This window comes from Miniopterus natalensis, chromosome X (genome assembly GCF_054644295.1).
Source record: "Miniopterus natalensis isolate mMinNat1 chromosome X, mMinNat1.hap1, whole genome shotgun sequence".
Taxonomy (NCBI): Eukaryota; Metazoa; Chordata; class Mammalia; order Chiroptera; family Miniopteridae; genus Miniopterus; species Miniopterus natalensis.
Genome location: NC_142103.1, coordinates 85,619,230 through 85,643,996, shown reverse-complemented (window position 1 = coordinate 85,643,996; position 24,767 = coordinate 85,619,230). Strand labels below are relative to the sequence as shown.

General features: G+C 38.2%; 1 protein-coding gene across 1 annotated transcript in view; it reads right to left on the bottom strand.

The window, feature by feature from the left end:
* Positions 1 to 8,697: 8,697 nt before the first annotated feature.
* The window catches only part of TMEM47 (transmembrane protein 47), a 30,346-nt gene continuing 14,276 nt past the window's right edge, over positions 8,698 to 24,767 (bottom strand). The window contains exons 2-3 of the mRNA XM_087813516.1: positions 22,191 to 22,331; positions 8,698 to 12,080 (exon numbers count right to left, since the gene is read on the bottom strand). Coding sequence (XP_087669642.1) covers positions 11,902 to 12,080; positions 22,191 to 22,331 — 320 coding nt within the window. The 3' untranslated portion in view covers positions 8,698 to 11,901. The remainder of the gene's footprint in view (positions 12,081 to 22,190; positions 22,332 to 24,767) is intronic.

The following is a 24,767-nucleotide window of genomic DNA, read 5'->3' as shown; positions in this document are numbered from 1 at the left end:
TACATAAGCTCTGCTTAGGGAGAACTGATGTGCGTTTGGATAACACTATTTTTCCCTTGAGAACTAGGCCTCAGTAACATCCTACCATCCTTTCCGTGTGAAATCCTGTGACACTTAGCCTCCGCATGCTGTACTTGGTCAGATGATGTCCCTTTGGATAATTCCTGCTAAATTTCCCCTTATTGTTACTGCTTTATTGTCCTGGCCTGTCAGTAGTTTTGAATCCTGACAGTATAATCCCACAGTGCTATTTGCAAATTTTTAGGTGTTCTTAAAAGTCACTGAAAAAAGTTTCTACAAGCCAGACAACTAAAAATAAAAAAACAACAAACAACAAAAACAATAAATATTGGCACTCTATTAGGTGGCTCCTGGGCATGAACACTGATATCACTGCTTTGGAAAACTGCTTGGAAATAGTTATTAAATTGAACATGTGAATTTCCTATAACCCATCAATTATATTCCAAGTTATAAATACACAACAGAATTGTGGGCTTAGTTTTAATCAAGAGACCTATACAAGAATAACCATACCATCAGTATTTGTAATAATCTAAACTGAGAGCGAACTATATTTCCAGCCATTGTCGAATGGATAAATAAATTGTGACATCTTTATATAATGAAATACTACGCAGCAGTTAGGATGAACAAATTACAGTTTATATGCAATAATATGTATAACTCTCAAGAATGTTGAGCCAAATAAGACAGAAACACAGCAAATATTGCATAAATCCATTTTTCTGAGTTCAAAAAACACACTAAATAAAACCATAATGTAGAGGGATGAATAGTTACATTGTCAAGCTATTTTTTAAAAGAGGAAACAAGGTAATTATTATGTCTTGGGTGGGGGAAGTGGGGGACAGTTGTGGGAAGGGAATGAAAGATCTCTGAAGTGCTAGCACTTTCGATTTCTTGATCTTGGTTATGGTTATATAGATGATCAGGATAAACTACTGAGTTCTACCTATGTATTTGCACACTTTTATGTGTGTTTTATTTCAAGATAAGATGAAAAAGCAAGTAAGCAATACTGATTAAAAAGTCAAGTATGGAAGCACCCCTACAAGGTTATCTTCTGGTTCATCAACGTCCCTTAGCTTAAGCTGCTGTTAAACGTCATACTTTTCTGTATGTTTTTATTGATTTGAGAGAGAGAGAGGAAGGGAGAGGGAGAGAGAAATATCAATGAAGGAGAACCATCGATCAGCTGCCTCCTGGATGCCTCCCCCTGGGAACTGAGCCCGCAATGGGTGCATGTGCCCTGACCAGGAATCCATCCGGCGACCCTCTGGTGCAGGGGTGATGCTAAACCAACTGAGCCACACTGGCCAGGGCAAGCGTCCTACTTCTTTAAATGGTTGCTTTTATACACAGCAAATCTTTCAAATAAACTAGTTATAGTTTTGCCTAATATCTGTCACCATAATTATTCTGTGAATAAGTGCCACTAGCCTTGAATTGCGAGGCTGGAAACATATTTCAGAAGACAATACAGATAAGTCTCCTAAAGTTAAAGATACTGGGAAATACTGACGAAGATATATAACAATAAACTTCTTAAATCGCAAATATTTTAATAAAAACCAAGAGCTAATGCTGAGATGAATGTCGTTTAGTCACTTACAAATAAGTAATAACCATATTTCATTAACCCTAAAACCTAGTGTCTCACACCAATGAAATCAGGGTGCATCTTATCATCAGCTGCATCTTGTACCTTTTGTCAGCCCTGGATGGAAGTTCAGGTCTTCCAGAGGGAAGTTTTATTTGCTTTTGCCAGCCAACTTCAGGCACTGGCCATATGAGACCATTTTAAATTAAATTCTCTGCTTGAGCTTTCTTGGACTCCACTGGAAGTGTGAATTCAGACCTCAGACCTACATGAGTACTGACTAGTTGTTCAAATTTTCCACACAGTGCCAGGGTTGATACATTAAGTTTCCCTTGCTGTGCCTTTCTCTGTGGCCACTTTATTGAGTCACTTAGTTTTATACTGAAGCTATAGCCTTTGGTGGCCTGGTTTTATTCAGAGGACTCCTGCTACACCACCCCTCAGGCCAGTCTCGGGTGTGTTTTTCCTTCCTTATTGGTACATAAAGTCAGTCAGTGGTGTGTTAGATTATACAAAATACAGGCCACAGGTACACATGTGCTCTTTTCCCATAATAAAATATCTAGCCTATAAGTGGACAGGAAAACCTCGACTGATTTTTACATGTATCATTTTGTTTGACCATGTAGTAGTTTTGGTCAAAATCTTGCTACAATTCTCTATATTGTTAGGAAAAGTATCAGGTAGCAATAAAATTCGCGAATCTACTTTGAGAACTCTAAGTCATTCCACAATATGAGGCAGAATTATCATTTCTATGTGCATGCGATTTTGTGTTTCCTACTTAAAATATAAGACCCATGAAGTCTCAGATTATACCTTCAGTAAGGGCCCATAGTCTTGTACAGCGTTGGGCCCATATTAAAGATGAAATAAAAGGTAGTAAATATGTGGAGGGTTGGAAAACAAGCACATGAGTTTTGCAAGAAACAAACAAAACTGAGGTGGGGGGGCTGGAGAATGCAAAGGGAAGGCCAACATCTGGGCACAGAAACAAAGAAAGCTTCTTGGTTGGTCTTTCTTACGAACATATTTTGGCCTTGGCAGGATTAGATATTACAGAAAAGTGCTTGTGGGGAGGTTGGGAATCCTATCTACAATGCTCGCCCCACCAGATTCAATTCACGGCCTTAGCAGGTAATCAAAGAAGCCTCTGGACCATGTAAGGGATTGCCCAGGCATAGCTGGGTGCACTGGCCATTTTATGTATGAATGCCAATCGCAAATAAATCACTTTTCTGGTCTGCTGTGGAAGGAAAGAAGATATTTCTGTCAGGCAGTGAATGGAGGATTACTGACTTACTGACCTTTCCCGGCTGTGATAAAAGATGACTTCTTTCCTTTCAGCAATACTTCAAAAATGGAAATTGCTCTTTTGAACGTGTGATGTGAGAATGAAGTGGGGAGCCCGCTCTTTTTTCCTTAAATAGATGATGCACCCCTGGGGAAAGGCAGAAATTCTCATTAGGGTTATTTCTCTGAGAGCTGTCAGTATGCATGTGTTTGCATTTAAAGGCCGGAGGAAGGAGGGAGAAAATCCTGATCAGGTGCATTTTGAAGACTCTGTTCTGATTTCTGCAGCATTTAGATATAGCGTAGAACACACAGCACCCCTAACTGCCTCGTGCAATGTTTGTTATGTGGGTGCTCATGTCATTTTCCTGACGATGGAATAAAACACGCAAAATTCTTTTGCTTTGCCTTGCTAGGCCCGAAGGAGAATGGAACAGAACAAGGCATGCGTTCTCCCTTGTCCCAGGAAATGTGACAGTTCCCTGGTGTTTCAAAAACAAATGGCTTTTGCTTCTCAGGCCCCAGGGAGAGAGCATGTGCCAAGGGTTGGACTTTTTGTTAAATGTGGTCAAGGATTTTTTTTTTTTGAAGGCCTCAGAAACTTACAAATGAGAAAATGCTGGTGTAGAGAATTTGTTACCGACATCAGATGCTGAAACACCTAAAAAGGTCCAGAGGAAGTCCCACCATATCTCAAGTCTTCCATCAATTCTTAGGGAACCCTTCTTTCCGGAGAAGCAGGGATCAGATCCAGTCTTTTGTTTCATGTTCTGTGCGGCTTCTCTGGACAATTTGAAGATCTTGTCCACAAAGAGTAGGGATTGTACATCATACCAGCGGGTACTTCTGGAGATGAATCCGTTTTTCTTAAGGGCTTGAGGCCATCTGCTGTCTTGCAGAATCACAGAAAAATGACAGTCAAAGCTGAAATTCACATCAATCCACAGAACTTTATTTTGAAATGAAATAGGAACAAAACCCCAGGAAACCTTTTAAAGTGGATGACTTAGAGCCTGGATGAAAGCTGTGGAGATGACCAATAATTTGGATATATGATACTTTGCCCTAAGAACTAAAATAGTCATCCTAGCATGTCATTTAAACACAAATATTTTTTGTCTTTTACCAAATGCAATTAATAGGTTTGCTCCAACATGCTTCATTCTACTTGGGCTTGATGATTCACCCAACCCCAGAGCAGCACTAGAGTGAAGGCCATGGAAACCTCGTGTGAGGTATTACTTTGAACTCAAGAGAAGCCATAAGTTCAAAGAAATAAGCAATGTCAGCAGGACTAACATTCTTCGAGAACACATGCAAATGGAACTTTCTAGAGCTGTGCGGTGCAACAGCTCTTAGGGGCTAACGTAAATTGCCAGTGCATTCTGCATTTAAGACGGAGGAGACATTACCACGAGTGGCTTCAGAGATTCCAGGACAGCTTTCATCCCATCTGATAATTATTGATCTTTCCCTCTTAGCATATGACTTTGATCTTGGGAAAAAACAAACACACAGAAGGGAGAGTTTACACCAAACTGTTTTCACTCAGTTGCATTTTATTGTGAATGGGCCAATTAGGAGCAATTTTTGGCAAAGCAATAAGAGTGCTGGGCATCCTGGGGTGAGATGGGAAGTGTGTCAAGAAATCTTCACCTACTTCCCAGTCCTTTTGCAGAGACTGACCACAGCCTGAATACTGAAGCCTCTAACAAAGGGTGCTTTGTCTGACAAAAGGTTCTGTTGCTTGCAGCTAAAACTGGATAGTCAGAACAGGAGATTATTGGAAGGACACAGGAGTGTTTCACAGAACACAAGGCAGCTTGGCCTTCCTAGGACCTGGGACCACCCACCCTTTCATTCCCCCTGGGCCTTATGTAGTCCCTCCTGACTGCTTTTCTCTGAATATCTATTACATTTCTTTATTCTCTGCAGTTTTTTTTCTTTGTATCCCTGAACCCACTCCCAAACCCTACAGTTTATGCGTTTTATTACTAGCTACATGCAGAGACTAATTCCAAATTAATGGGCAGGAGAAACAGAAGGAGCTAGAGTAAGGCAGGAACCCTGCTCTAATCACCTCTGGCCAGGGGTGCAGGGTCGTGTGGTGAAAAAACATGGCTGTTTTTTCTGCCAAGGCCTCTACTGTTCTCAGAAAAATCACTGTGGGTGGAGCAGTCTTCAAAGCTCATCACAATTACATCAACCTGTTAGGCCTCTGCTCTCCTATCTGCACAGTTTTATGCCACACAGTTATGACTAAATGGTAAAACTTGTCAGATCCAACTGTTTAATCTTTTTCTTGTAGTTACTCCCCCCCCCAAATCCTTACTGACTTTAACTTTGTATTTCCATAAATTGTAAATAATTCTAAAAATGCTGCTGTTGCAATGTAGGTAATACACAAACCATTCTAAGTATATAAATACACGGAATGTGTACATATTTATACTAGTAAATCAAAACCAGCCTAAATTTAGGAAAACAGCGTATTACATGGGTTTTCCACCATCAAAAGAGCGTAATAGTCAAATAAGCCTAACTGAAGCCAAACGGTGCTTCTGGTTTGAGTAGACATAAGAAGTCTTAATTGTTGCCTCAACTTTTAAAGCATTTCTGACTCAAACATGTCATGGAATCAGCAGCAGCAGGTTAGTGTGTTTAGGATCATACTTGAACTTCCTGAAGCTCAAATTCTGTCTAAATATATACTTGTGTTTATTGACTTTCTAATGCAGTTAGGGGAGAAAATAATTTTATTCATGTCAGAAAAAATGGGAGACAGCAACTCAAAGAATTCCATGTCTTGAACATCAACTGGAAAGATAGGTACTAAATATTGAGATTTACAAAGAAATATTCTGGGAATGGATTTTTCCAAAATTCTGTTTCATTCAAAAGCATTGAAAAATGTCAAGGTCTTCAGAAACTATAACTGGAAATTTTATATGGAATATTATGCCTCCATAAGGATTTCTACATGATGTCAAATTTCTTCTCACAGTGAACAACATCCATAAGCTTGGAGTTGAATGAAAAACATACTTTTCACGACCGTAAGTGTTAAATGTTTTATGACAATGTCTCATTTTGCTTCTTCCCTTTAGATAATGCTTCAGATGAATCACCTAAGAGTTAAAAACTGGAAAGTGTTCTTGATGTCAGGAGTTGTCACCTTGCCACCGAGAAGTGATATGGCCACAAAGGGGACTTCCTCTCCAAAGCCGCTTTGATACAGCTTGCGGGGGACAGGCTGCCTGGGGTGACAGCGTTCTCTGTCATTTCAGTGAACACAGTGAAGTGGTTTCTCCTCCATTTAACCCTTAACAATTTAAGCCCCCATTCATCATTTTAAATGTCTTCTGCTCAGGTTTAAGACAATTTCTTTGAACTCTTCCTTGTGAACTATTTTGATTAAAAAAATAAAATAGGCGATGCACTCTCTTTCCACGTTGAGCAATCAAAACTACTGCTTCTCTCCTTGCAATGGGCCCCCCCCCAAGTGAAAACATTTTTATCAGCAATTGCTGCGCAGTGACTGTGAATTTAAGTCCCCTTGTTTCTTCTGGGGCCAGTGCATACATGGGAACAAATAAAGAGGGCAGGCTTTGGAGCCAGAAAACAATTAAATATGCTTTATGGCATTCATTTCTTATTTTACCTTTATGATGATAAATTCAAAGCAATCAAGGGACAGTCTTCAGCACCATCATCACATATATGTTTTAAGTTTAACTCCATGTCTACCTCTCTTCTGTGGTGTAAGAAATGCCTTTCAGTCATGGACACATCCTCCCATAGGCCCAAATTAGGGGGTGTGTGTAAACTGTTTAGATACTATTTTTTTTTCATTAATCTTTGTCACATGCAGAAAGTGAAGTATTCAAGATTTTTACTGGTTTGATGACATGGTTTTCCAGTACTTGTTCCAAGCTTCTTTTATAATCATTATTCCTATGAAGTCATTCAGCTTGGAAATAATTGCTTGCCAAAACTGAGTTTCTCTGGTGAACCACTCAACACAGCTTTAGTTTTACAAAGAACACCATTCTCTGTGTGCTGTTAATCTTGGCTTAGAAACACTACACATATTATCCTTCCCACTTGAACAGTTCAGCTCCTGTTCTCTTAGTTATACTTTGGAACCATTAGACTTACTGCTGGAATATAAATGGGAGTCGCCTAGCTGGTGACTCTAAAAACAAATTTTCCATGTATCGATCCGTGAGCCCTTTGCTCATGGCAACAGTTGGTAGTTGTTAAAAGTGTGAGGACTTACCAGTCTGAAAACCTGCCTTATATAGAAAAACTGTTGGCATTTTATTACATGGAGTTTTGTGAGTCTGATTTTAACTTTGACACTGAGCAGCTATGACACCATGTTCTGATATTTGAATAGAAGTTAAACGTTTCAAATAAATCAGTGCTTCCTGTGAAAATACGAAGCACATAATTCTAATTTTTATTTGCTCTTTTAATTTGATCTCATTAAGGTCGCACTTCTGAAAAGCTATTAACAGGTCATAATGTGAAAATTTGATAAATTAGAAATCGAGGCATTCAGTGGATTCTTCTACAGAATGCAGAATAATTTCAACCAAATGACTTGGAAACCATCAAAATGGGACACTGTGTTGACATAATATGAGCTTGACTTAATAAAACAATCTGCTAACGGGCTACATGGCTATTATGGCAAAGCAAATTCAAAAGGTTTTCCTGTTTCGTGTTCACAATGAAATCTCTGAAGGCAAAGGATTTTCTCTTGTCAAATCCCAGGGAAGTTGTCTCCATGTCTTCCAAATTCAGAGAAACTGGGTCACGGAAAATCACCAGGCAGGACGTTTGGAAAGGTGTTCTGCTCATGAGGATTCTGTATAAAATGAAGTATTTTATGCTGAAAATATAACACATCAAATGAATGATGCTACTCTGTCAAATTAGAGTAAGGCCATAGCAAGGGAAATTTCCAAAATGATAGAAAATTGGCCAAAAAAAAAAAAAAAAGAGAATTTATAACTTTTACATACACTTTTGAAAGTTTGATATTAAATATATCATAGACTCACAGATGATTTAAAATATTTTAAGCAGAAAAATATACTGTGGATCTCTAAAAATTTGAGGGTTCCTGAGACATAAATGACCAAAAAAAAAATGTATTTTATATTCAAACTGATTTACCAACAAGAAAGTTGCTCAATCATCTAGTCTTATTTATAACTTTAAGAGAATTTCCTGACAATCACACAAGTGAATTTTATTGTCTAACTTAAATTTCTTTCCAATTATATTCACCGTTTTATATACACAAAGGGTGACGGGAAATTTTGACTTTAAACTTAATGAATTTCTTCACATATACATGTACACGTGTGCACTAAAAATTTAGATTGCCTCTCCAATTAAAAAAAAAGAAGTGATGTAGGAAACTCTGCTTTAACATACCTGGAAAACACTAAAAATTAAACAAAAACCCTTTCACTGCTGCTGTTTCTAATTGTGATTAGAGAGTAGGGGAAACAACAGCCCACACTGTATCTCCTTCCTTTTAAAGCAGATAGTTTGAAAGGATATTTTCTTTTATTGTTCATATAACTCAGCTGCAGAGGATAGACTCTTGAGAATTTGAAACAAAATGTAGTTTTAAAGAAATCTGACACAAAACGAGCATGTCATATTAAGCTGTTTTCAAAATGATTATATAAAGCAGAAAATGAACTGAAGACATGTAATTCAGAAGCTTGTGTACAGTAGAGAAGACACAGAGTCAAACCACATCAGTGAAGCCACTTTTATTTTTATTTTTTCCACATAGATAACTTCATGTCAGCTACAAAAATCATGAAATTAAGAATTGATCCTGAAACCGCAAACCCAAAACCACTGGAGTGATAAACAGGTTGCCCCCAGTGGACTGTTAGAAAAAAAAAAAATAACCGGGATACCATGAATTCATATTTAAGTAGTAAACATGTCATATATTTTCAAATAATAAATATAGAACAGCAGTAGAGAAACGAAGGGCATAAACAGCATGAAGTTATATTGTATTTTTAAGACAGATGAAATTTCTAGGCACAGTTTTAGGCATCAAAGAGGACACAGAGGCATAGGTTAGTGTGCGCTGCTCTGTACAAAAATACAGTCTGAATAAATTACATTGCTAGCCGTACACAGACATCACTTACCAGCCAGTTCACTGCATGTTTAATAATATACAGGTACATGCTAATCCACATATATCATTTATATTTCAAACACATAGGTCTCTCTCTATTTGTCTTGAAAATTTACGTGTTGGACTTACAAAAAGCTAAACAGTTGTGCAAGAAATCCGAGTCTAACGAGCCCTGCTGAGTACTTTTTGCTATACGCATATGTGTTCCCTCTCCCTCCAAGACAAACAGGGAGTTTCTCGTGAACGGTTTTGCTCGTGAGAAAACAGCAAACGAACCGACAGCCGCGAAGACGTGATATTAATGTAGCTGAGAAATCCACTCGTGTTTGTTCTGAGAGACGAAACTGTGTTTCCGATGAGCAACAGCTCGTGTGCTGGGCTTGTTAGGAATGAGACGCTCCTGAACATTGGCCATGGCAGAAATCTAGAACGGGGCTCTTCCCTGGGAAGGGGGGGAGTTTGAAAAGCAATCTACTTTTCAGCAAACTGCAAATATGTGTGCCTTAGCTGCTAACGTATTTATTCTGTCATTTTCCCAGCTGGTCCTATTGACAGAGAATGAAAACCTGGTAAGACTCGAGATGTGATATTTAGCCTAAGAGCACACTGCATCCTCTAGTAGGACTAAGAAAAGTGCCTCACTGATGTCGACACCAGAGTACTGGTCTTCCATTATTCAGGAATAAAGAGATTCTCTCCCAATAGTGTTTAGTAGCCGAAATCCCTTTGCAACGAATATCGTATTTCTCATGCTGTTCTGACAATAAGCAATTAACTAACTGCAAGACAGTCTGGCCCACATTTTCCTAAGTGTATTTCTCAAGAAAATTGCTTCAAAAGATCCTATAAGACTAACATCTTTCGGGAAAGTGTCCGCTCACCGTTTCTTGTGAGTCTACATAGAAACGTACATTTTTATAAAGGTTTCTCTCTAGGATGCGTTTAATCACTTCTGTCTGTCACTGCTAAAATAATTAGCCTGATACTTCATCTTTACTTTGTGATTCTATAGAAAAGTCAGAAGATAAGAGGTTTTAAAACATTTGAATAATAAAATAGTTTTTTTTTTTTTCTTTTCCTGTTGTTTTGGCAACAGTTCTTAAGACAAGCTGAACTTTGCTTTGGGAGGTAAAGCAAATTATCAAATACTATTGATGTGGTCCTGCTCTTAAGAGATTTTGCAATACAAGAGAACATAGGTGTGTTTTCAATGATTTTTTTTCAATGCTTCTTTCTGCAGGAGGGCCAAAACCAGGACATACTGTTTTAGTGCCTTTGTTAACAAAAATAATTATTTATAACTTTTATATTAGAACTGTGTATTTGATATAAAAATATGTTTATAATTAAACTATCCAAATTTGTATATTAAACAGGATTAAGATGAACAAGTTTGCGGTGTGAGATTAGTTGCAAACTTATTCCCTATTATTGATATTTCCTTTCATTTAAACAGTCAACAAATGATTTCCTTAACATAAATCCATCATAATTGTGTGCACAAATCAATTAGCCCATTCCTTAACATCAGAGGACCCGGTGATAACCAGATGAACTCCTCTACTGAGACATTTAGACATTCATATAAATCTATCGCTATTCCTTTATTTTCTAATAAAGATATTTAAAATACTTGAGAAAAAAAAGCAGCCTTCTATTTTAAACAAAATGATCATCCTAACTGCTACTCTCTTTTGAACTACAGTGCTTATAGGAGAATCAATAATTTTCAGATTAACACCATTTCAATTTTTCTTCTTATACAATTCTATTAAAACTTTCCAGTGAAACAGTAGAGAACATAGAGCAAAAGCTTTAATATGTACTTTTGTACGGTAAAGAAGTGTGCATACCGATCTAAGCCTCTTAACAACGTGTACACAGTCAGTGTTCAAATCACTTCACTAGAGCAAATATCAATTTTACGTGTAATAGGCAAATGCAAGTGTAGGGCTAGGGAACAACGTATTACCATCTGTACTAATGGTCCATCTTCGATAAAACTATTTAAGCTTGTTACATATGCACAATTATCTGCTGTAATGTTCGTTAAATGATTTAACGAGTACTTAGGACAAAAGCAACTCATGCAGATTTCTTTCTAGTTGCCCCAGGGAAAGCAGAGCCTCCCAGTTCTCCTCATTCTAGATCTGGCTGAGGCACAATTTTCTAACCACATAATGAAAGCACGTGTCTCTACGTCTTGACTGCCTTCCCAAGGAAATGCTGATTGCCAAAGCACACCTTCCCATTAAAAAGAATATTCTCGAAGATGGAATATGTACCATTGATCACTTATATTCAGGACTCCCATTAGATGCCGATGGGCAGTTCACTATTCCAGAGCTCACTCAAGATAAAACCAATGGCAATGGAGTTACTGGTTGGGAAAAGCAGCTGATAAGGACCCTTGTCAGAGCAAAGGAACTTGTACAAGTGGCTTATGCCAGCTGCGCCCCTGCAGGCAACGGGAGATTCAGGCATTTCTCATTCCAGCTAGTTTCCCACAATGGGCGCTGTCATACAGACCCTTCACTTGGCAAGAAAAATTGCATGAACATATTGGAAGTTTGCAGCATTTGCCTATGTCTAATCAGCTCTCTTAATTTGTGCAGGTCCCTAAAATGGATGTAAAAGCCGGTTATGATGTTGACAGCCAAAAGGCAAAAGATATTAAATCAACTCAGCAAACTGCTTGACACTCCACAAGTGTTTTTAGAAAACAGTGAGTTAGAAAAGATGCAGACGTATCCCTGTTGGATGTTTCCATCCCCGCCCCGCCCCCGATTTCAGACTATTGGTTCTAGTAGTAGTCTTCGTAGTTCTTAGGGTTCAGGCAGTAAAGGATGGCACCCCCAAACGAGAATATAGTTGCACCCCACGCCAGGCCATAACCCCAATTGAACTCATGGTAAATTTTCAAGCTCACAGTTTCAATGAATTTGATTGGGTAAAGGACCAGGCTGCAAACCTGTAAAACAACTGAAAGAAAAGCAAAGCAAAATTAGAAAAACATATTTACAGGAAATAAAATAATATAACATATAAATACACGTAGGTATGAGAATGACTTTTTGACCAAATATACGTAAAAGCCAAAACATTCGAAGCATCGCTTATTCTAAAGGGTATATACTTTAAAATATTAAACAACTTATCTTTAACATTGTTTTTCACAATATAGCAATAATTACTCTATTAATAATTAGTAAATCACTAGAATAGTTTTTGGCGAAATAATTAGTGCAATATAATAACTCATATGGGCATACAAAGAAGTAATTCTCACTTTACAAACACGCGCAAGGGTGGGCAAAAGTAGGCTTCCAGTTGTACAAATAACATAATAATTAATAAATAATATAAAAATAAAATTTCACGTCTTTACAGCTGTAAACCTCCTTTTGCCCCCTCTATATAACGATCAGTGTTATGGGAAGTAGCGCTAGTTAAGCTGACCTGTTCCACTGTATAAAACCTGTAAACAGCAACCCAAGAACAGCGACCCTGCCCATGAGCCATTATAATTGTTATTTATTTATGCTCTTGAGGAACTGGGGACGTCAGATTCTTTTGTACTTACGAAACCAGTCAAGCTGTGATTCAAGATGTGCTTTTGTGGTTGCTTCTCAGGATTATCTGCCTCAGCCCAGCATCCCAGGTCCTATTTTGATGCCTTTGCCCTATTACCGTCTCAAAAACTATTTTTTTTTCCCCCACTCCTTTCTCATATAGCCCATACCCCTCTCATCTTTAAAAAGGCTCCAAAGTCATCTCTGTCAAGAAGCCACACCCAATTATATCCTTTCTATTACCCGTAACAGATGACATTTATCTATTTCATCCTTACTTTCAAAAAGAATTAATTCGTGAAGGCAGGGGAACCGATGGTACTGTAAAACCTAAGTGAATCATGACTACTAGATTAGAGCAAAAACACTGAACTCTTAGTTCTTAGTAAAATCTTTATTCCTGGTCATGCATAATAAAATAAAACAAGCCAATTAATCAGGAAAGAGGGCTTTTAAAAATGTCTAAATAAAGTGGTACAAAACATTTTTTTGTTTTGTTTTGTTAATGCTCACTGGAGGATATATATATATATTTTTGGAGGGACCTAGAGGTTATTATGTTGTTGTTTTTTTGTTTTTGTTTTTTTATAATTTTTATTTTTGTTTAAAGTATTACAGATGTCCCTTTTTCTCCCCAATGACCCTTTTCCCCCCATTCCTTCCCCCTCCCCAGTCACTTTCCATTGATTTTTAGAGAGAGGGGGAGGGAGGGAGGTGGGGAGAGAGAAACACCCATGTGAGAGACACACATCGATTGGCTGCATCCTGCACGCCCCCTGCATGGGGCCGGGGATCGAACCTGCAACCCAGGGAAGTGCCCTTGACCGAAAATCGAACCTGTGACCCTTCGGTGCGAGGGCCGATGCTCTAACCACTGGGCCACACCAGCCAGGGCTATTCGGTGGATATGTTTATATGAGACATGGGATTACAAAAGAGAGGATTTCTTCCATTCAAAACCGTAACTGCCTATTGAATCAACTATTATATCATTTCCATTTTATAAATCAATTTAGCTAGAATTTATGGGATGCATCGGCCTCATTCTCTAGTCTAAGAAACAATTGTCTCCCTGAAAAATCTGGGGTACGGTACTATGTGACAGAGGCTGGCAAACTACTGAATTTGGCCTGTTGGGGTTTTCTGGTTTTGTTTATGTTTTTTTTAAATAGAATAGTTGATTGATTTTTTTAGAGAGAGAGGAAGGGAGAAGAGAGACATCAATGTGAGAGCAGAACATTGATCAGCTGCCTCCTGCACGCCCCCAACTGGGGATCAAACCCACAACCAGGGCATGTGCCCTGACCGGGAATTGAACCAGCAACCGAGCCATACAGGCCAGGGCTGGTCTGCTGATTTTGAAAAAGATTTTACTGGAACACAGCTAGGCTCATTCATTTATGGACTGTACATTCTACAATAGCAGAGTTGAATGGCTGTAACTGAAACCATGTGACCCGCAAAGCCTTAAATATTTACTATCTGGCCCTTTATATATATTTTTAAAAAGTTTGCCACCCCCTGATATATAAAGTAAATTTTTTGTTAAGATGATTATTATTCAACTCATCTTAAAAGTACTGTAAATTTCAAAAGTGCGCCAACTAAATGTGAACAATTAAGGAGTAGAAGACAAAAATGAACTTTGATAAAATAAAAAAGATACAGTTTATTACATTTTTAAAAAGAGCCATAGGATGGATAGTGTGCTTAATTGAACTAGAATTTTGTGCTTTAAAATCTATTCTCGTCTGTTCTCAGTGCCTGTAAAAGATCATTATTACCAATATGATTAATGTCCCTAGAAAATCTGTATAGCAATCATCTCTCTCAGGCATAAAACTGATGAAGTACAGAAAATTCACGAGGGCATGATTCCTCAAAGTAATTACTTTCAATGAAGCTCTACCTAAGGGTCAAGTGACCTTTCTGGAACCTGCTATAAGAATTCTAAACATTTTTGCCATGCAGTTGAACACTGCACAGGCCAGCATGTCCACGTTTACTATTGAGAGTGAATGGATAAATAGCGTAGATCCATAAAAAAGGAGAATCTCTCGGGTCCAAAACAGAAATCGCACCTTGTTTGTAGTTCAAACAACTGCTAAATTTTACGTTGTTTTTAGGACAACTGACAGCATATTATATAACCTACACTATTTCCAGCCGGTAAGTGCTAAATGTATATCAATTAAAAAAATATTCAGCTGGCTCTGTGCTTTTGTGAAAGTGTTCATGTCTTAAACGTCTTAAAATTAACAGGCAGTCAATTAACTATCAATCACGAGCTAGAGGGGAAGAAAATGCCAAAGTTACTAAGTCTGTTAAAAAAAAAAAAGGCATTTCTCCTTAAGGTTTCTGTATTGTGGTCACTAGTCAAATCATGACTGATCCTGGCAGGATGGGACTGACATACGAATGTGACTAGGGCTAGTAATCCATTTACTCTTTCAACAAGTTCATTCATTCAATAAATATTTGAATGTTTCTAAAGTGATAACAGTTTAAGGCACTGGGAACAGAAGTGCTACCCTCAGGGGTAATTAAATACAGAAGACAGCAGGTATCGCTAAGGGACATAAAAATGCAAGTAAACAGGACAGAGGATGCTATACTCTTTCAGACAGCAAGCTGAAGAAGGCCTCTCTGGGGGGGAGTCAACAGAGCACAGGCTCGAGTGACGTGTGGGGTGCAGGTCAGTATCGTGGGGAGTGAGCGACCTGGGGGGAGGGCACAGGCCGAGCAAAACTCCTGCCGCAGGAGCATCAGCAAGGAGGCTGTGGTTGCAGAGCCGAGAGGAAGGAAGGGAGTAGAATGAGATGACAGAAAGGACAGCCAGGGGTCCCTTCAGGATGGACTTGTGAACCATGGTCAGAGGTCTGAGGAGTTCTGAGTAGAGAGTAACTCATCTGAAATAAATTCTAAAAGGATCATACTGCTTCTTTGGTGAATCAGCCAGTCCCTGGTGTGAGGTGTTTAGCTGGACTGCTTTTAATATTCATTTCAGTATGTTTTATTTAGCAACTATTTGACCCTCATGGTATAATTTAATAACTTAATTTCCCTCTAGTGGAAATACAACTCCATTAGGCTCCCCTGGCACGCTCTCCTGAGCGGCTTTTTTAAAGATAAAATTTTACCGTGGTGTAGCCAGATGAAAATTACCCTAAAATGCCTGATGCTTGTGAATTATTTTAGTCTCTTTGGAATCACTGAGAAAAAAGCATGTAAAAGCAAAATTGAGAAAAAAATATATAATCCTGCACTTGCAAATAATTTTCTCCGTTTAATAAATTACATATATGCACGTAAAAATGCCTCCTTGTCTTTCGTAGATGCTGCAAAGGAAAAAACAAACAAACCTAAAAGGTCAGAACTCAAGAAAATGCTTTACCACCAATCACTGAAACATAACAGGCACTGGCTCTGCTAGTCTCGATGCTCTATGTCAGAGACCACAAAGGTGACATTTTGTAGTATTCTAGAATTCGAAGGGAATTTGAGGTTCATTTGAATCCCCTCCCCACTTCTGAAAAGGGAAACAACAGAACTACTGACCAAATTGTGTGGATAGAAGCATGAAAAGCACTTAAGAGGTACTGACTCTTGTGCTATTGCTAGTTTTCTTTAAGGGATATTTTTTCAATGTTTTCAACACTGAAATATTCAAAACAGTCCACATTGAAATATTCAATATTTTCTTAAAGGAGATATTTCAATGTTTCAACAAACATTTATTGGATGCCCACTGTTTTAGGAGAAGGGAATAAGACAGATTGGACATGGCTCTTGCCCTCTGACATTTCATACTCTGGTGGAGACAGGCACACAGGTCACTGCAAACGAACATGTTCAACAGTAGTAGCAGAGGTTCGTCCACTTAGAAGCCGTTCATCCCACACTGACTGAGCTCTAACGATATTCCAAGCACCACTTCTGCCTGGAGAAAGGAGGGAGGGCTTCAGAGAGGAAGCATCATTTGAACTGGCTCTTGAAGGACAGACAGGACTTGGTCAGAAGAGAAAGATGACTTTTAAGAAGCAGCCTGTATGCAGCTGAGAGATATAAGGTGTGCTTACAAAAAATTCACAGAGGCGGACATTCATATGGAGATGTTTAGCTCAGGCTATAAAAGGCTTAGTGGTGTTATAAAAACAACAGACTGGTCTCTGCAGGAAAACACCTGAGAGGTTATTTTCATTGCAGAGGCTGTTGGTGCTCTGTCCGTATGGGCCCATCGTCATGACTCCAGCACATGTCAACCCGACTTGCACTTGTCAGTGCCTGCACTTCTTTGCCTGTCTTTTCCTCTGGCCACTCCAGCTACCTTGCCTGAGTGCAGTGTAGGCCTGGCATTTTGGGAAATGAACACTGCTATCCCCTCCTCAACACCAACAGCCCTTACCAAAGATTCTCAGAATTTGGTTTATAAATACAGTACCCCCATTCGCTAGCCCTTCCAGTGAGATAGCTCTGATGTGTGTGTTCTCTACTGGTTTCCAGGTATTTTCCGGGAAGAGTAAGCTCCAGCTGCTTACAGCGAAAACTGGTTTGATAGTGTCTTCTTTCTTGGCTGCCTTTCCTTCCCTTTCTCATGTTCAGTATTCCTTCTCTTCCCTCCCAGATCAAGTACTTGCACTTGATTCCTTGTCTCGGGTTCTGCCTCTGGGGAAACCAAAGGGACAAGTGACAAGTGCAGATTTGTATTTCAGAACTACACTTCGTGTGTTTGTGTGCAAGGCAGACTATACGGCGAAGGGACTGCTGAAGGACAGGCCCCTAGGAGGCTAGTCAGTGAATGGATACCTGTGTGCAGTGACGACTAAGGTGATGTCAGAGGAAAGGGAGATGGAGGAATGAAAAGACAAAGCTACAAAAGAAAAACTGAATAACCGGATTCTAGGAGAGGGAAAGGAAGGGCTCACATAGTCATTCTAAATCAGGTGTCATCATAGAAAAATACAACAAAGTAGGGAAAGTTCAAACTTGAGGACTGAGATCATGGGCTTTGTGAACAGTGACATCCTCAACTAAGGCAAAATTGGTATATGAAAAGAAGCTACAGACTTAGAAGATAATTTAAAGACAGAATTGATAGGACTCAGCAGCTGATGCCTAAACATAGCAAGTACATAAAGGAAATGATAATCTGGAGAATAAAAACATTTGCCCATAAAGGGTTACTATGAAGTTATCAACTTCTTTAAAATTTAATCTATAACTGCTAAAAGTCATACATATGAAATTAATTATTGGCAATGATACTGTCAATTGTTCTGGCCAAAGGGTAGTTTGATCCTGATAAAGATCTGTGAAAAGAACTCCTTTTTAGTTTGAGATTTAAGCTGGACACTAATTTCCTGTCAAAATCTAGAATCCCAATACCTCCAGCCATCTCAACTGTGTTACAGGGCGGTAAGGAGGGCTGCGAAACACAAGCCTCTAATGAGAGATAGCTGAGAGATGTACACAGTTGCAGGACCCTAAAAAAAAAAAAAAAAAATCGTTTCACATCAGGTCATTTACAGGCAGCTTTTTGTAGATGCAAGAAAAGAAACATCATTAATAATACAACAAGTGGGAATTCTGTAATTTAAAATTTGAATTATGAATGACTGGGAATTTTCTGCAATGTGTATTAAAGGCCTTGGAAACAAAGAAAAAAACAATAATCGTAAGTGCCAGTGGGGCAGAAAAACATCTGTAAAGCCAGACAATAAAAGACCCAGAAAGAGGCAACCCCTCCAGTTTCGCTGAGTCTTAAGTGAGAACTAGATGCCAGGTTTCAGGATCTTATATTATGTGTCATTGTCAGTCACAAAATAATATGCTGTAGTCGGCTCTACTGGAAATGTGCACAGCTCTCACGATGTGCTATGGGTCAGTTGTGCTGCAATGATCAGTTTGTGGTCTTTATGACATCTCAGGTTGCTGACTTCCTTCAGGTGTTGCTCCCGAGATGGAGTAACTGGAGTTACAGGATGAACTCCAACTGCAGCACACAACTGGCAGCTGGATTAGAAATCCAAGGTGAATGCTGCTCTTGTTTCTCTAAATGTTGTGGGGACCCAAGGAAAGATGACTCATGAATCCTCACTTGGGTTTTTAAGTCAGATAGGTGTCCTGCATTAAAACCCTGGCTCTGCATCCTACTAGTTGGATAACCCTGGGGAATTACTTAACCTTTCTGAACATATTTCTTCACTGATAATATGGGGAAAAGAAATACCTAATCTTAAGGTTGTTATATCAGAGACAGAGTATGCTAAGTGTCTGGCAGTGTGACATATGGTAGGTGCTCAGTTAATTATTATTATCAACATTAGAGATAACAGCTTATTCTGAAGTCTAGGGTTCTAGGACCAGTGACAGAGATATGGAACACGGGACAATGTTTTAGATGGGCCGCAGTGATGGTCAGCTCTAAACTCTTCTAGCAACTATTCAAGCAGGTAACAAGCCCACCCTAAATTAAGGACCTCAAAGAAAAAGAGAAGATTAAAAAAAACAAACACCCCTTCAAATCTGTTTGGCTGGCTTTATAAGACTTAATCATCGGCTTTTAGTTAAAATCAGTTTTATAACTATTACTTTTTCAGCTATTTTGGTCTTAGCTTTCTGGTCACATCAAAGTTGCTGCTTAATAAATTGCAGAGAGAGAAATGGTTTAAGAAGAGAGTTACAGTTAGCTAGCTATTTGCATGCCTTTTCCCCCATCAGAGTGAAAGCCACATATGTTAGTCATCTGTCCATCGTTTATTCAACCAGTTACTGAGAGCCTCAGAGTGCCAGGCACAGCACAGGGTACTGTATTAATGAAGTAAATATGCAGCCCTGGGCAGAGACGTTTCTAAGTGGCAGTGCTATATCTGTTTTGATTTTATTTGTTGTATGTCTCAGCAGAAGTAAAGAGAATCTTTCTTTGTTGAGAAAGATTATCATTCTCTGTGTGTGTGTGAACACCATGGTAAGGCTTGATAACATTTGGAGAAGGAAACACTTTGAGAAAAGGGTTGAGAAAGCCAGACCATTTCAAGCAGACTACGGTGAATAAAAAAGGGAAATGGCCCCAAACTCATATTTTAAAAGGATCACTAAACCGAATTAGAGTGAAACAAGTCAACCACTAAAATAAGTATGTTTATTAAGGAGCAAGCAAAATAAACCACCATGATTTTAGCATTATTTCAAGTAGGAAGACATTCCAACTTTGTTAATCTTAGGCCCAAATCAAGAATAGGTTATTATGTTTAATGAATATCTTTTCCAGAAATCAGCTATAGGCAACTCCTGAATGGCTTTTGCAGATGGAAGAGAGAAACCTTTTTGCGACACGTTTCAATTCCTGGTCAGGGCACATGCTCGGGTTGTGGCTCGATCCCCAGGAAGGGGGCGTGAAGGAGGCAACTGATGGATGTTTCTCTCTCACATAGATGTTTCTCTCTCCCCCCCTTTCCTTTCTTCTCTCTTTAAAATCAATGAAAAACATATTTAAAAATAAGAGAATAAGTCCAATTAAACTGCAGCATATGTACATTTTTAAAATGTAGCAGTATAGTGCTTATTTTATGTCTCAGTGGGGAGAATAACACATGAATGTTGCTATAGGGATTGTTTTCATTATTTTATAATTTACTAATATTTGTGGTAGCTAGAGCTCAATCAAAACCTGTTTTGACCAAATCCATTACCTTTAACTTCTTTTCATTTACAGTATGTTTTCTGTTGTAACCAGTACTTATTCTCACAAACTTTGCTACAGTTGGAAAAACATACAGAATTTTTTTAGAAAAAAACCTGGAAACTTCCACAGTTACTTTTCTAAGCATGTTTATAATAGGTGCTATAAACAACACCTTTCTTTATAAATTATAAATGCATGTGCCATTATGTGGTAAGTTAAAGGCTAAATGGGATAGTAACGGGGGAGCACAATATTAGATATTTATAAGAGAATGTCTACAATATCTCTATACCACCCTAAAATCAGAAATATCTGAGTATTCTAAAAATTATTTAAAGCATAATTCCGGTTTTAAAGAATGGTATATCATTTCAGAACAATTTATCAAGAAATTCTATTACAACTGATTAATCACTATGTTAATAAATCCTGGCTGCAAGGACAAAATTATACTACAATTAAAAGACCTAAGTTATTTCATTCAAAAAACAGAAAAAGAGCCATGGTAAATCCATGAGCCAAGAAATAAACTAGAGACTACTGATGGAATCTTTAGGAGAATCTTCATGTTGTATGATGTGATTCACAATAAAGACCTTTTATTACACAAGATCAAAAAAATATTGATGCTACGGTCACTACCTAAGATTTCAAAATATTTTTTGTAATGGTGTTTTCTATGTTATTAGAAGTCTGGAATAAGTACCCAATAAAAAGCTGAATGAATGAGTGAGAGAGTAGTGATGAACCACTAGATCCACCAGTGTAACTAATATGCTATCTTGGGCAAGTCACTTAAGGGATTTGAATTATACATACGTCCCAGTTCTTTCAGCCCTTGAAGAACTCCATTTTTGTTAACACCTACCTTCTGATCAGTCATTGTTATAGGAAGATAGACACTGAACATGAACAGCAGGGGGCAGCAGAACACTTGATTTTATATTTTTAGCTCAAACTACCCTTCAAATCCTGAGAAATTTCATCTATTCCCATCTTTAAAAAAATCCACCTAACAGTCTAGATGGTTCTGTCAGTGTCTTCATTATTGACAGTTACAGGGGCTTATTTTGCAGTCTTTAAATCAGGTATGACTGACAGGGTAAACTGAAGGAACCACAAGAATATCGCAGTTTGAGTCAAAAAGAACAATATATTCAAGGCTATTCTTACAAATGAAAATTGAAACACACGAAACAATGTACTGGGCTTTTAATCTTATAAACTCCCTTTTTAAATAGCTCCCTGACTTTTTGTAAAACTCCATTTTACCTTGGTTGATATTTTAATCACAGAATGCTTCATAAAATGATGGTTGTTAAATTGATGAGTATGCCATTGACCTCATACAATTCAAATGTCTCGTGGTGCAAGTGATACATTATGATTTTTCAGTATAACCATGTTTATGTCCACATAGATTTATACCTTTAAGGGTATGTATATATATTGGAATTTTCTTTTAGTTTCATGTCAGAAAAAATTATGTTGCCTTAAGATCCCCAAGGGGGTAGTAAAAGGAGTGGTGGGGGGGGACTAGATGTGAAGAAAGACTATTTATTGGTAAATACATCTGCTGTAATTCCTAAGGCGACAGCCCCGTCAGGAACTATTATTTATTCACCTTTTAGAAGTTTAGAAATTGCCACTGCGCCCTGTGAAATGCTTAACACACTGAAAACTGATCACATGATAAACCTTCAGCCAATTTATCTTAAAATACAACCAATGTCTCTCCATTTGTATGCAATGCAGCAAATGCATGCTGCTTCTGCATGAGAAGATAGCAGAAAGGTTCACGCAACTTTAATACCGGTTGGAAAAGAATATATTTACCTGCTGCAAAAAGCATCACAGCAACAGGTCTGTAAAAGCGCCTTCGAGATCCCACGCAGATAGAAATCAAACCCACCAGGAATGCAATGAGAATGATGGCAGCGCCACCCAAGAGTAAAGCCAGAGTAGCAATCTGCCAATCTAGAAAGAAAAAAGAAAGACATTGCTTTTAAGCAGCCAGTCCTCAAGGAATCAAGAGAACTATGCTCGGCAGCCTTCACCTTGCTGCGCTAAATGGATGTGAATTTACTGCATGCTAAGCATCCTTCGGGATTTGGAATGTTTTGCAACAAGAATTACTATAAATGTCCTTATTCAGAAAAGTTTCCTATGTTCAGCTCAGCAGTTTTTAGACCAGAGGTTTGCCACGCTTTTCTTCCAAGGATGCTATTTTAAGCATTCATGCTAAATTTGGTGCCCCCTCCATGACCTACTTTCATTATTATTATTATTAAAGTTTCTATTAAGCTACATAAAGCTCACAAATCTCAAGTACAGAGGAGAGAACTTGATGAATTTTAATATATAGTATACACCCAAGTAAATGCCATCCAGATTAAGATATAGAATATTTCCATCGCCCAGAAGGTTCCCTCAGGCCCCTCCTCAGCTAATCATCACCTCCTCACAGGCTACTGATGGTCAGCTACCATATATCACATGGAACATTTTTCCTTTCCTTAAACTGTATGTAAATGGTTTGAACTATTTTATATGCCTGGCTTTTATGTTCTTAATATTCATCCATGTTGCTGCTTGTGGCAGCAAGCAGGCCTTTTTTTTTTTTTTAATTGCTGTTCTCTCTTGGAAAGCCTTTCTTCTCTGCATGTGCGTGTGCACACACATACACACAGGAAACAAAAGCAAAAACACACAAAAAAACCCGCCAAGTTTTTATTTGCTTCCCCCCTCCCCTTCATTACAATGCCCCCCCCACCAAATTAGCATCAGGGGGATTTGCTGTTTTCCCCCTCTTCTTTCATTTTAGTGTAAACTTACTGTTGTATTTATGGCCACAGGGATGGTTTCTGAAACTAGGTGTCCCCAGGGAGCCAAAATCACCTCCAAATGGCTGATCAGCCCCTTTCCCCATTTATGCAAGGAGACGGTAAGCACAGGTTGACCACTTACTATGTGCAGGCCCCTGTAGGCGGACACTTTAAGAGTCTCCCACGCCCTGAGTGAAACATAAACCTCACTGAAATGCACTTGTCATTTCTTATAAAATAAAGATGTACAAACAGTATGACAGAAAACTGGCCCACTTTCCATCCCATAAGAGCAAAATGTTCTCCAAGAACAAGCAAAGTGAATACATGAAAGCACTGGCCAGCTTATTAGGAAGCATCACAGAAAATGATAGTAGGGAGAACATTCTTCAGCAGGGGCTATTTGGAAGTCCCAGGCTGCCTCTTCTGGCTCTCACTTTAATGTACATGCAGGAAATGAAAATGGACTTTAGTCCATGATTAAAATGCAATGTGGTCTATCCAAAGTCAAGAACTCATGAGGTTTGCATGCTGCAGGCTGCAATTCTCTCTCCAGAAACCTTCCAACGTGCGCTCTTTGCCACTGGAGTCTAAGAGATGAGTGGAGGAACCTACAATACCCAATATTTTCTTCTTTTATTTAGACTTGAATATCCCTGCCTCAAGGGCCCTCTTGTACATCTTCTAATAAATTCCGGATAATAACTGGCATTAACCTGGAACTTGCACTGTATTCAGGAAACAAACAAACAAACAAGGGGAAAACAGAACAAACCCAGACTTCTTAATACGTAAAGATGAATCACAAGAAAGTAGAGAACATTTCTTCATGCTTTCTATTTGTAACAAAGCCATATAATTTCAAAAGTATATCTGGCTTTCAACTGCAGATTAAAAGCATATTCATACTATGGCTTTTTACTCCATAATAGCATGCAGCTTTGAATTAAAAAAACAACAACAAAAGAATCTTTATATTTGGAGGTCTCTAAATTTCTTCAAAAAAGTTTATGTACATAGCACAATTATACTGCACTTCAACATAACAGAAATCCTTCTGAAAACTTGTAAGTTGAAATTTCTGAATAATAAATCTAATTTTCATTATATCAAAGTGTTTGGGGTACAAAGAAAATAAAAATCTATCCATCCATTCAGTTCTGGAGACTTTGTTTAAGAGAACCCATGCTGAATACTTTCTAGTTGTACTATTACTTTTATAAAATGATGATGACTTTCAGCAACTTCCTATAAATGATTTTAAATAAATAAGAATTTTAAGGTACCTATTAAATCATGATACAACTAAATGTTTACTCATTTAAAAATATCTCAAAAGTACAATATAATGCTTTTTTCTGATAAGCCTGTTTACATGGCCCAATCTGCATAAAATGCTATAAATGTGACTATTTCCACCTTCAACCGAAAATAAACCAGGAATTAATTTCGATCACTTTCTCTCCTTTAAATATCCTCAAAGAATAGCTAAACCACATATATTGGCATTTTGTAAAGATAGACTAAGACAGGAAAAAACTGGCAAACTTTCCCTATAAGGCCAGAGAGTGAATACTTTCGTTTCTGT